This window comes from Nilaparvata lugens, chromosome 5, assembly GCF_014356525.2.
Source record: "Nilaparvata lugens isolate BPH chromosome 5, ASM1435652v1, whole genome shotgun sequence".
NCBI classification, from domain to species: Eukaryota; Metazoa; Arthropoda; class Insecta; order Hemiptera; family Delphacidae; genus Nilaparvata; species Nilaparvata lugens.
The window spans coordinates 28982174-28995102 of NC_052508.1; the positions used below are offsets into that span (position 1 = coordinate 28982174).

Here is a 12929-nt window from a genome sequence, read left to right on the forward strand (position 1 = left end):
GAATTTGAGAATTTTGTGATTTTGAGATTTTCAAAACTAGCTTTAGGTAATAGTAGCATCTTGCTATTTTCAAGTGTGATTTTGAAATCTATCGAGAAACATTAATCACTTCTAAGGGATTATCCTAATGATCCTTTCACAAGAATTTTTAAATTGATATTTTTATGTTATACTAAGCAGAATATTGATTTCAACAAAGAATTTAATGCTTTTTATTGTCAAGAGCTGTAAAAATAATGAGCCTTTCTCATATATTTCCCAAATGTTCTTTGTGAATTAAATTAATATTGAGTCTATTGAGTTTGATAACTAGTTTCACAGATACAGCCTTCTTGTCTGTGTTAATATCCTGTAAATTTCTCTTAATGAGTTTTTATAATAAATATTATTGACTTATTATAGAAATATTATTCCAACAATTTTGAATTGAACTCAAATTCAACTAAAACTAAACTCCTTCAAAAGCCATTCCTGTAGTTCACTTTTTGTTACAGATAACCTAAAGCTTCTTTATATTAGTGAAAAAAGGCTTTATCACTACAAAAAATTTTTTTTTGCTCTTCAGGGTGTCCCACCAAGGTTGTAACAGCCGTAGACCATAGATTCTACTCGACATTTCTGACAAAAATGATCAGTAAATTTTTTTCCTATCGACCTTAGTTTTCGAGATATATGAATTTTTCGATATTTACAGAATATGACTACTTCCGGTCATTAAATACTCAATAACTGGAAAACTACTGGTCGAATTTCAATTTAAAGGGTATTGTTGAAAAGAGAAAAACCTTTCTAACAAGATTAGTGTAATTTTATTTGTTGTTACATATTTTGTAGTTTTTTATTAGGGCTCAAACTTAAAAAATTCTATTCTTCAAATTCAATGTCATATTTCAAACCGTTTGTTCTCGATTTTTCTTCGGGTAATTATAGTGGTTTCAATATTTCAAAAACTTCTTTATTTCATAAGCTTTCGAATGAGTATAAATTCGGAAAGGTTCCATGATAAAGTGTTTACAACTACTAATATTTGGGATGAACACCTTCAAAATGAGGAAATTCACAAACAGCATGCATCAAGTGATGATCCTAAAGGGTGCAGCCACCTGATTATTGCATCATTTTCGGTAGCATATAGCCTAAATCCTATAAATATGAAATATTAATCATGCACTTTTACAAGATCCAACAAAATTGATTCATAGAATAATAATTCAAAGTAGATGAATGACAGAATTAAAAAAAAACTGATGGCAATCATTCAGATGGTAATCAAGTTAAATATCATGCTCACTGCTGACAGGAATGCAAAATAGCCTTCATTTCTGTTTATGCAACTTCTGCTGCCGTTTATCAAGCTTCGAGTTGCCCGTCTCACTTGTATTAGAGGTGGCTATGGCCGTGTCTTCATCACTTTGAACGTCAATCGAATTCTGAGAATCAGTTCCTATCTGGTCTCTACAGGTTCTCTGTAAACTTCACTTTTCACAACCCTACAAAAGTAGAAAGCCATTGGAGTAAGATCAGGTGAGCGTGGTGGCCAACTTACTGGTCCACCTCGGCCAATCCACCGCCCAGCATAATTGTTATCAAGCCACACACGGACGATTCTAGCATAATGAGGGAGGCAGCCATCCAACTGGAGCCACATATTCTGTCTCAAATTGAGAGGCTTGTCTTCCATCAATTCGTGAAGCTCATTGACCAGAAATTCCATAAAAACTTCACCATTTATTCTTGCAAGGAAAATGAAAGGTCCATGTATGTGTATTGTAGAAATTAATAGCACCAGCTCTTGTGAATGTACTTTAATCTGTGATCTGTCCATAAAATGTTTGAAACACAATCTTGTGCTAACGGCAAAACTGCATCCTAGAAACAGTATCAGGTTCATTGAACTCTTGAACTGGGGTATCATGAAATGGTCGAAAGTTATTGTTCTTCAATATTTTTTGAACTATCATTCTTGAAACATCCAACATCCCAGCTGCCCGCCGGATACTGGATCGAGGATTCTGCTCGAAATACTTTAGAATAAGATTCTCAAAAGCTTCAGAAATTAAGACGGGCCTCTCGAACCTTGAAACTGATCCTAGACCCTCACCATCTTGACATCTGTCAATCTTAAAGACGTGTTATGAGATGGGTGTTTTCGGTCAGGAAAACGTCTCCTGTATACTCTCACTGCCTCTCTCGAATTGCATCCACACTCTCCATACACCAATAACATGTTCATGTACTCAAACAAGGTAAATTTCATGATAATGAACGCGAACCCTTCTTTACTAGCCAAAGTTGATACATATCATGCCAATTAACTGGAAAGCACACTGAAAAGTATACTGAAAATAGGCTGAAACATAACACTTCTTGTTGTTTTATTCAGGATTTACGGTACCTACAGGGAATAAAACAAGTTATTGAAAAAGTCATATCATTGTAGTATGTCAAAATGTTGATTGAAACTTGTGAATATTGTCAGAGAGAAATCAGGTGATTTCACCCTTTAGGACACCACTTGATGCATGCTGTTTGTGAATTTCCTCATTTTGAAGGTGTTCATTCCAGATATTAGCATAATTAGCAGTTTTGAACACTTTATCATGGAACATACATTTTCGAATTTATACTCATAAAAAAGCTTATGAGATGGAGAAGTTTTTGAAATATTGAAACTACTATAATTAGTCATAGAAAAATCGAGAAAAAAAGGTTTGAGATTTGACTTTGAATTTGGAAAATAGCATTTTTTCAAGTTTAAGCCCTAATAAAAAACTGCAAAATATGTGACAACAAATAAAATCACATTAATCTTGTTAGAAATATTTTTCTCTTTCCAACAATACCCTTGGAAATTAAAATTCGACTAGTAGTTTTCCAGTTATTGAGTATTTAATGACCGGAAGTAGGCATATTCTGAAAATATCGAAAAATTGATATATCTCGAAAACTAAGGTCGATAGGAGAAAAGTTTACTGAATATTTCTTGTCAGAAATGTCGAGTAGAATCTATGGATAACGGCTGTTACAACCTTGATGGGACATTCTGTATAGTGCTATAGTTGCTGCATTAATTAGACATCCACCACTACTAATTTACATTCAAGTTAGGGGACATAGGTTTACATAGGTAGGGGATCATGATATTATATCATCAGCCCATTCACAGAAAGCAAAAATCCTGTTGAATAGAAGTATTGATATTGTGGAAAGTTTCTCTAAGGCTGTGCACAAAGCTTTTGGAGACCTTAATGATGTCATTATTTTTAGAGTATTCAATTTCACTAGCAAGTTCCCCAAATGGAATACATTTTCAAGGGAGAACTTTTTTATTATTCTCAGCACATTTTGCGATATTATTTTCACCTTTTTCACTCATTGCCGAATTCAAAACGAATAAATCCATACAATTTTAAGGATATAATATTCTCCAAGATTTTGCTTATCTCATATATTTCTAGGAAAATTCATCTTATTTGAAGAACCAATCTTCAAGTTACTCTATTTATAAAAATAGAATTAATTTCCCTAGAGTTATTATTCTGAGAAATCAAATATTACATGAGATAGAAAATATCTTGAACAATGTATGTAATCCTCAAAATTTCATTAATTTATTTTCACCTATAGGCGCTCATATCGCAAACAGTTGAAATTATAAGAAAAGTTTTTCTTTAGAAATTTGTTTCATTTAGGGAGCTTGATAGTAAAGCGAAATAGCTATTTTGAAAAATTCCAACAGTAAAAAGGTTCCCAAAAGCGTGGTGCACATCCTTAATTTTGAGAACACTACGATTGTCTTATCAATCCAACTTATTTTAACTTATACATGACTCAGGATTATTTTATTATGTAGACGCCTTTGCTGCTTCACCAGTGAAGCTGAAAATGTGCCAATTTCATCATAAAACTATAGGCCCAGTTTTCAATCCTGCTGATTATCTTTTTCACAAACCTTTCGAACTTTCGAAAATTTGGATGATGATGAACATTATTAAAAACTTTAATTTCAATGATGGTAAATAATTATTTTGGTCAACTTCTGAAGGAATTTTCTTGACCGTAGGATAAATGAGGCTAGAACTGGATTCTAGCACCCTGAGTGTAATTAACGCAGTTATAATTTCTGCAGACGCAATGCATTCATAATAATTATGGTTCAGTAATATCTATTTCCAGTTCTTCCAGATTATTTCGGCTCAATATTTTAATAGCACAACAAATACCTTCAAATTCCATCTCATTGCAACAAGGAAAGTATGATTTTTTCCTGTTAAAATTATTGTGTATTCTGGTAGCCCAGTGTTGATGGCATGAAATTTTCATTAGGGAACATTTTAAATGAATAATAATAATACTACTTATCATTAACTGAGAGGTGTTAGAGATGTGACAAGAATGAAGAATCAGGAAAAAGTACTGGATTTAATTAATACTTTTATCAAGTACAAGTCAATAACAAAAATATAAAAAATGAATGAGTTTAGTGATAAATATTGTGAATCGGCTCCACGCAAAAAGGAATCACTATAGAAGTCATACTCGATTCCAATTTTCTCAGCTATACTCAACATTTCACCTTCAGCTTGCAAATTTCAAATTTCAAATTCAAATTTTATTTATTCAAACTCACAATATTCTCAATCAGAATCAATAAGGAAAACAAAAACACACAGCTTAGTAAGATAAGAAATAATTAATGGAAGATTAATAAAATAAATACTGGTATGTTTGATTAGAATAGAAATACGGTAAATTTGTGAATTGGAATGAAAAATACTACCTGCTGGAAGTATACAATACTCCACGTTTGCAAGCAGGAATGAATATCACTTCAACTAATTTTAAATGCATGAATAAAAGGAGAAAGAAAAAGAAAAGAGAAAGAATTGACTAGCAACCATTCACTCTCACATTCACTCACCTTGCACACTTTCCAATAACAGCTCATCTTACTAATGCTTATTGCAAGCTACCAAAATTATATTTAAACTACGAAATAACATTAAATAAGGATTCTAAATGGTCAGACATAAGACCTCTGAGCCATCTAAGAATTCTTTTTTTGAAAACAAGTTGATTTTGAACCCTCTTGATTTCAATTGGGATGTTATTAAAAACTTGGGGCCAAGAAATACAAACGATTTAGTGAATACGCGTGTGAAAGAAGGCTGGCGGACGGAAGACTACCTAATGCTCTACCGGAGGATTGCTGTCCGGGGACACATGCTTAAATTAAAACCGGTGAGTCCGTTCCTTATGGAAAACTAGTTGAAAAGGACCCTTAGGTCAATTACAAAATTCTCAATTACAATTACCAATTATCAATTACAAAATTTAGGAGGGGGCTCACTGTGAATAATATTATCAATGAAAAATAATTTCTAGTTGAAAAAGCCTTCAGCATTTTCTTAGTAAATTTTTCATTTAGAAATACTATCAGCATATTAATTTATCACGATTCAGTATTCATTTAGATTAATTAAAGATTAAGTTACCTGAGATAAAATTCACCATTCAAAAATTATTGAATTTATTAGAAAAATTCAAAGAGCACACCTTACCGAGAGAGAAGTTTACGCCTTTGGGATAAATTAAGTAGGCTATTTCTGTGATATTCATGTTAATGTAATTAAGATGATTATTTATTTAAGATGATTATACAGTATTATGATTGACTAGCAGAGTTCTACAATCAATAAAAAATTATTATTGCAGGTCCTATCCTACAAAAAGCCTGCTGTTGTTAATATTAAAAAATTATACCTATTCTAGTCATATTGAATTAAATTTAGATTGGAAATTCTAAGGAAAATATATTATTTTCATCATCAATAAATCATAGTTCTTTGACGAGACATGATGATCGCAGATCTTGTCCTGCAAGAGCTTGCAATAGGCCTATAATTGTGATAACTTCAAGGTCATTCCAAGGATTTGTGATAGGCATATTGAATAAACTGTGATAATCATACTATAAAATTATTATTATTATAAGCAGAGTTTTAATGAATAATTTATTCGAAAATTATATGCAGTGTTTACATGTATTATTATTGGAGGATAATTTATAATATAATGAATTTATTACGATATTATAAAACTGATATTATATGGATTAGCTCAATAGTCAATCGCTACTAGACTTTTTGTAGATACTCCATTAATAAAAGTTATTCATTCGTGTAAGCAAATATTTCAAATCGAAATAATATTATCTTATACCAATGTTATTGGCTTACAAATAAATTACCTATTTATTATCCAAAGTAACGATATTCTTTGGTTAATATTATAATATATGATATTATAACGATTGCTAAGTGTCTCGATTTGAATGCTTCAACATTTCCAAAATTATTATTTGAACGAACAAGTGGTATATTAGATTAATATAATACCTATAATTCCTTGTTATGGTGTGTTATACTGATGTTATCGAAATTTATGGTAACACTTTATGGAATGATTTACTAGGTTCACTATCTTGTTTAGAGCATATTACCAGTCTAATTTTTTATTTTAGTGCACGAATGTTATAAATTGAGGTAATATATTTTATTCATGCAACATTTTATTGGAAGTTCCATTATCTGGTATTATATTGTTGCATGAAAGATACTACGACATGCTTGAAATGTTGGAGTAGCCAATCATTTGCAAATAAATATTTTTTTTTGGTAATTATATGAGCATATAATGGAATGCAAATAGTAATCAAAATAATTCATTTTAATAGTCTATCGCTTAATATAAATAGAGTATTACTTGTGTTCATGTGGGCAGAAAACTTTGCGATACCTATTGGTTGTTTTCTACAATATTATATTAATTAATGAGCAAGAACCGCTTAACTTCCATCGCGCAGTATAATCATCGTTGTTCATCATTGACTGGTTATTACCTTATCAGCTATACCACTTCACTGCAGTTGGGAACTTCGTTGTTATCTTATCAATTACTCCGATGTTTCGCTTCGCTTCTATGCACTTGAGATCTCCATCGTTGCATTCTTCAGCTATCATTGCCATGATCTTCACTTTGATTTTTCTTTTGTAAAATATGGGGAACGGATTGACGACTGACGTCAGCACAGCCGCGGACGACTCACCCGGCGGACATCCACGGTCCAGTAGTCCTACGTCCATGCAAGAGATCCAACAACGCTGGCCGTCCACTCATCTCGATGTGGCAGTGGCACTTCAGGAAGGAGCGTCGCCCACCAGACTGTCGGCTGCAGAAGCTTTTTCTCCACAGAGGGACGTCACACTGGCGCCTCCTGATGATAAACCATCTTCTCATCGCGAGACTACCGAGATAGGAGCTCAACAATCGAATCAATCAACTTCACCAACCATGGCAGATAGTATGCTGGACTTTTTGAATGAGATACGCAATCAACGGAGAGCGCATCAGGAGGATCTAGAAAGAAGTCTGACCAAAATATTTCGAGAAGCACATGTGGACATGAATACACGATTGGACCGTATGCAGGGAAGCTTTCATTCACAAGTGATAAGCCTAGCTGAAGTTTCACAGAAGGAAGTGATTGGAAAAAATGCGGAAATTGGAAAAGTTATTGTCAGTCAAGTGGAGTTGACTCAAGCGTCAATAGAGAGTCAAGCTTTCAAAAAAAATGACAACTTTATCGCCCTTACAAACTCTGTGGAGGTTGGAGTGGATTCAACTACAGCCAGTCATAGTCTAGTTATCGACTTGAAAGTTGAAAAGATAGAAACAACACAGCTCATCACTACTAAGGAAGATGATTCAATCCAAAGGGAAGTTGAGTTGCTAAAACACGATGATTCAACTGCATCTACGAGGTTGGAGATCTCTACGAAAGGTCGGGATGTATGTCAGCTGAACTTCATAAGCCAACTGCAAAGCAATCCTTCGGTATTTTTTGAAAAAATTGCACTTGGACGAGAATTGTTGATCGAGTTTCATCTTACTTCTGATTCCCTTCGAAAATGGAAAAAGGGTTTCTTTCATCTTCGCACGGGGCCATACACCATTGCTCAAGCATCCAGCCAAGGTGATATCTGCAGGGTGATGTCTGTGGGCGCTTGGTCTAACTTCAGGAGGATCTTACTCCACAGGAGGCTGTTTCCTTTCAAGATTTCTGCTGAATCATTGACCTACCAGAATCGGAATGAAAATTCAAATAAGTTGGCCATTTCAAGACCTTCTATCCTGGAGAGAGCTCCACCGGAAATGCAATCTTTGTCATAGAGGCCTCTTCATCACCGTCGTCGCGAAAGTCTCTTCACTTCATGAATCATCAACCTACGACTCACATGGAATGCAAGTAATAAAGAGTAATTTGTTTGCAGTATGCTCATATTATTGTTATTATTCAGATATCTAATTATCATATTATTATATTGTAAGCCTATATGTAAATGTATCCCAAAGGCGAATTTATGTTATATTTCTGTGTCACCAACTTGAGAATTGTCAAGTTGTGTGTTGTGTCTCCTGCTGCCCATTTAATGTATAACATGTTAATTAATTGTGATACATTTTTTGTGAACTTGAATATCATAATATTCACTATTCGAGAATATTTTTCTCAATTGAAGCAGAGCCTAATGTACTCTATTCTCGAAAAAGTGTATTTTTTGAAAAAATTGCACTTGGACGAGAATTGTTGATCGAGTTTCATCTTACTTCTGATTCCCTTCGAAAATGGAAAAAGGGTTTCTTTCATCTTCGCACGGGGCCATACACCATTGCTCAAGCATCCAGCCAAGGTGATATCTGCAGGGTGATGTCTGTGGGCGCTTGGTCTAACTTCAGGAGGATCTTACTCCACAGGAGGCTGTTTCCTTTCAAGATTTCTGCTGAATCATTGACCTACCAGAATCGGAGTGAAAATTCAAATAAGTTGGCCATTTCAAGACCTTCTATCCTGGAGAGAGCTCCACCGGAAATGCAATCTTTGTCATAGAGGCCTCTTCATCACCGTCGTCACGAAAGTCTCTTCACTTCATGAATCATCAACCTACGACTCACATGGAATGCAAGTAATAAAGAGTAATTTGTTTGCAGTATGCTCATATTATTGTTATTATTCAGATATCTAATTATCATATTATTATATTGTAAGCCTATATGTAAATGTATCCCAAAGGCGAATTTATGTTATATTTCTGTGTCACCAACTTGAGAATTGTCAAGTTGTGTGTTGTGTCTCCTGCTGCCCATTTAATGTATAACATGTTAATTAATTGTGATACATTTTTTGTGAACTTGAATATCATAATATTCACTATTCGAGAATATTTTTCTCAATTGAAGCAGAGCCTAATGTACTCTATTCTCGATTTTTATGTTCTTTAAATGTTATGAGATGGTGCAGCAGGACAATGTGATAAATTTTGTGTTAAATGTAAGAATATTATGTCTCTTTATGTGCCAGTGCAGTTATCAGCACCCTAAGTGCACTCCACTGTTAGGAGTAGCCCTTCTGGTCTGCAAGACGAAATATTTGAAGCTATATTTCAAATTAAACTATACAGTTTTTTGCATTGGATAACTGCACAAAACGTTGAACTAACATGCAATGCACATGGTTGCATGAATGAACAATGATACTCATTGATCTTATATTTATATAAACTGAAAATGTTATCAACACAGACAAAACAAAAACAAAATGAATAAATAAACACATTGAAGAAAATCACTTAAACGAGCAAAAGCATAAAGTAATAAAATCAAATAACAGAACAAAGCAAAAAAAAATAAAAAATAAAAAATTAACCAAAGAAAAATGTCTGTGATATATTGTAAACTAACTCAGTATTATTATTGTTATTAGCATTAAGATTAGTATCATTGTTAAGATTATTATTATATTTGTTAGATGTTATTTAAATGTATATTATTTGTTATTATCAGCATGCCCCACTGTGAGGAAAATGAGAAAGTTATTAGATTCAAAGCTAAACATAGTCAATAAGTAATTATCAAGTTGAGTAGGAGGAAGTAGAGTATAGTAACAGAAAACAATGCACAGCCAACAAACAAGAAAAAATTGAGTAGAGAAAGATTAATCATGAAATAGAAATGAAAGAATAGAGTCCAACACAAAATGAACACATCCAAGAGAGAGAAATAATCAATTGAAAAGACAAGTTTGTCTATGGAATGAATAATGAACACAGATATACAATTTGCAAATTTAATTTTAATTGAATATCATGAACCAAACTGTGTGAGTCCAAAATATAATATAAAGAAGGTTGCTCAAATTGGAATTAGCCTTCATATGTGGCATCACAGATGTTGTCATGTTGGAGATATTGGAGTATGGCAGGCCAGCAAACTTAGTATTGCATCTTCTTTGGTCCTCCGGGCCAGATTATTATTTGGGATTTTCTTTTCTTTTTTTTTAGGTGAGTGGGGCTTGTTGCCCACTTCACTAATTATTGTAATTAATGTGGAGAGAATTCCACTTGTAAAGTCGAAGGGCTTGGACCCAGACTTATATCAATTTTGTACTGATGGTTGATTGTTTCCCATTGGGTACTACCATAATCCTAAAGTGTAATAGTGTAATATCGGAGATGCTTGGCTAGTCTTGCTGCACTTGACCCGATGTGAGGGCTGAAATGTGCTGTATGGGTGAGAAATTGGCAAGACCGTGAGACTCAACCTCTTGCAAATTTGGGGCTTTTATGTGACATCACATTTCATAAGCGGGCTGGCATAGCTCAAATTGATAGTAGCGAGCAGCAATATCAATAAGATAAGATGCCAGCCTGCTATTACTTCGGTTCATACAGCTTTAATTATAATAAAATTCATTTCAATACCTTATTATAGCTGTCAATGTATGTCAAGTTATATTTTTAATAATTATTAAAAATTTACTCTCTCTCTCGGAAAGGTGTTCTTCAGATTATCTCTACCTCCATGTTCATTGTCTATTCCTCTTACATTGAGAGTTCTCTCTTTTACAATTGAGAGGTGTTAGAGATGTGACAAGAATGAAGAATCAGGAAAAAGTACTGGATTTAATTAATACTTTTATCAAGTACAAGTCAATAACAAAAATATAAAAAATGAATGAGTTTAGTGATAAATATTGTGAATCGGCTCCACGTAAAAAGGAATCACTATAGAAGTCATACTCGATTCCAATTTTCTCAGCTATACTCAACATTTCACCTTCAGCTTGCAAATTTCAAATTTCAAATTCAAATTTTATTTATTCAAACTCACAATATTCTCAATCAGAATCAATAAGGAAAACAAAAACACACAGCTTAGTAAGATAAAAAAGATTAATAAAATACTGGTATGTTTGATTAGAATAGAAATACGGTAAATTTGTGAATTGGAATGAAAAATACTACCTGCTGGAAGTATACAATACTCCACGTTTGCAAGCAGGAATGAATATCACTTCAACTAATTTTAAATGCATGAATAAAAGGAGAAAGAAAAAGAAAAGAGAAAGAATTGACTAGCAACCATTCACTCTCACATTCACTCACCTTGCACACTTTCCAATAACAGCTCATCTTACTAATGCTTATTGCAAGCTACCAAAATTACATTTAAACTACGAAATAACATTAAATAAGGATTCTAAATGGTCAGACATAAGACCTCTGAGCCATCTAAGAATTCTTTTTTTGAAAACAAGTTGATTTTGAACCCTCTTGATTTCAATTGGGATGTTATTAAAAAACTTGGGGCCAAGAAATACAAACGATTTCTGGAAACAAGTGGTATACGATTCGGGAAGTCTCAGTAAATCAGCTGTCACTCTCCTAGTTTGATAGCTGGGAACATCCCTGAGCAACGTATGACCACCGTTTCCAGACATCAAAAAGAACATATACAGGACCTTAAACACATACATATATCCAAGAGGCAAACATCCAAGGCACTGAAATAGAGGAAAAGAATGTTCATATCTACCCTTTCTATTTATAGCACGGACTATCGATTTCTGCACCGTTATCAATGGCTTCAAGTGACAAATATAGGTGGAGCCCCAACAATTAATACCATAACTTATTTTTGGATCAACAAATGCAAAATATAACTGCCTAAGAACATTTGAAGGGAGAAATTTATTCAAGAAGTAGAATTTTCGCAGGACGAGTAACAAATAGTTTTTTATGATAGATATATGCTGAGACCAGTTAAGCTTTTCATCAACAATCACACCTGAATATTTTATGGCATTGGTCTGACCAACGACCTCACAGTCACAGTCATTCTGATCACAGGCACCATGCAACTTCAGTGCAGAAGGCAGTGTCCATGGTGTTGTTAATGTGAACAATATATATTTTGTTTTTGTAAGATTGAGCTGTATTCTATTGTGCCTGAACCAGAGCAATAGCTTATCGAAATCAGAGATTATTGCTTAGAGATTGATTGAATAAATGATTAAGTATTTCTTCAAGATACTTACTATGTTTGCGTTCCCTTTGAAATAGGCTGATTGCTTTCTTCTCTACAAGTTGAATGTTCATCTTACATTCTTCCATGGATGGCTTCAAGATAGATTGGGTGAGGTATATAGGCCTACGTATAATATATTATGGTATCTATATACATTATATAAAAGCGAAATGGTACTGATTCATTCATTCACTCACTCACTCACTTCACTTACTCACTCTCTCACCCATTCATAATCAACAGAACTAAAAATATACTAGGTCAAGTTTAAAAAAAATTGTATTGGAAGATAGTTTCGCCTTAAGTTAAGACAAGTAAGTTCTATCTCTTTTCTGTATGGGGCTACTTTTATAGAAATAGAAAGAAAAATAAAATAATTTATTTTCATTGACTTCAAAATGGCATCAATGTCCGAAACATGTTGTGATTAAATATTTCAAAAAGGGTACTAAGATTTCTATTTTTCTTTCTATTTCAAGTAAGTTCTGCCCAAGATCGGCGGG

At 33.4% G+C, this 12929-nt stretch overlaps 3 protein-coding genes across 5 annotated transcripts in view; 2 read left to right on the forward strand and 1 right to left on the reverse strand.

The window, feature by feature from the left end:
* Positions 1-12929, reverse strand: part of LOC111053162 (classical arabinogalactan protein 9-like) — a 37971-nt gene that overhangs the window by 8052 nt on the left and 16990 nt on the right. The window lies entirely within an intron of this gene.
* LOC120351314 overlaps positions 1-12929 on the forward strand; it is a 97390-nt gene that overhangs the window by 2859 nt on the left and 81602 nt on the right. The gene's annotated exons all lie outside the window — the stretch shown is intronic.
* LOC120351313 lies at positions 6590-9689 on the forward strand. The gene is made up of 2 exons (XM_039428097.1): positions 6590-7981; positions 8700-9689. Exons 1-2 carry the CDS (start codon positions 7060-7062, stop codon positions 8948-8950), a joined length of 1173 nt encoding a protein of 390 aa, XP_039284031.1. The 5' UTR covers positions 6590-7059; the 3' UTR covers positions 8951-9689.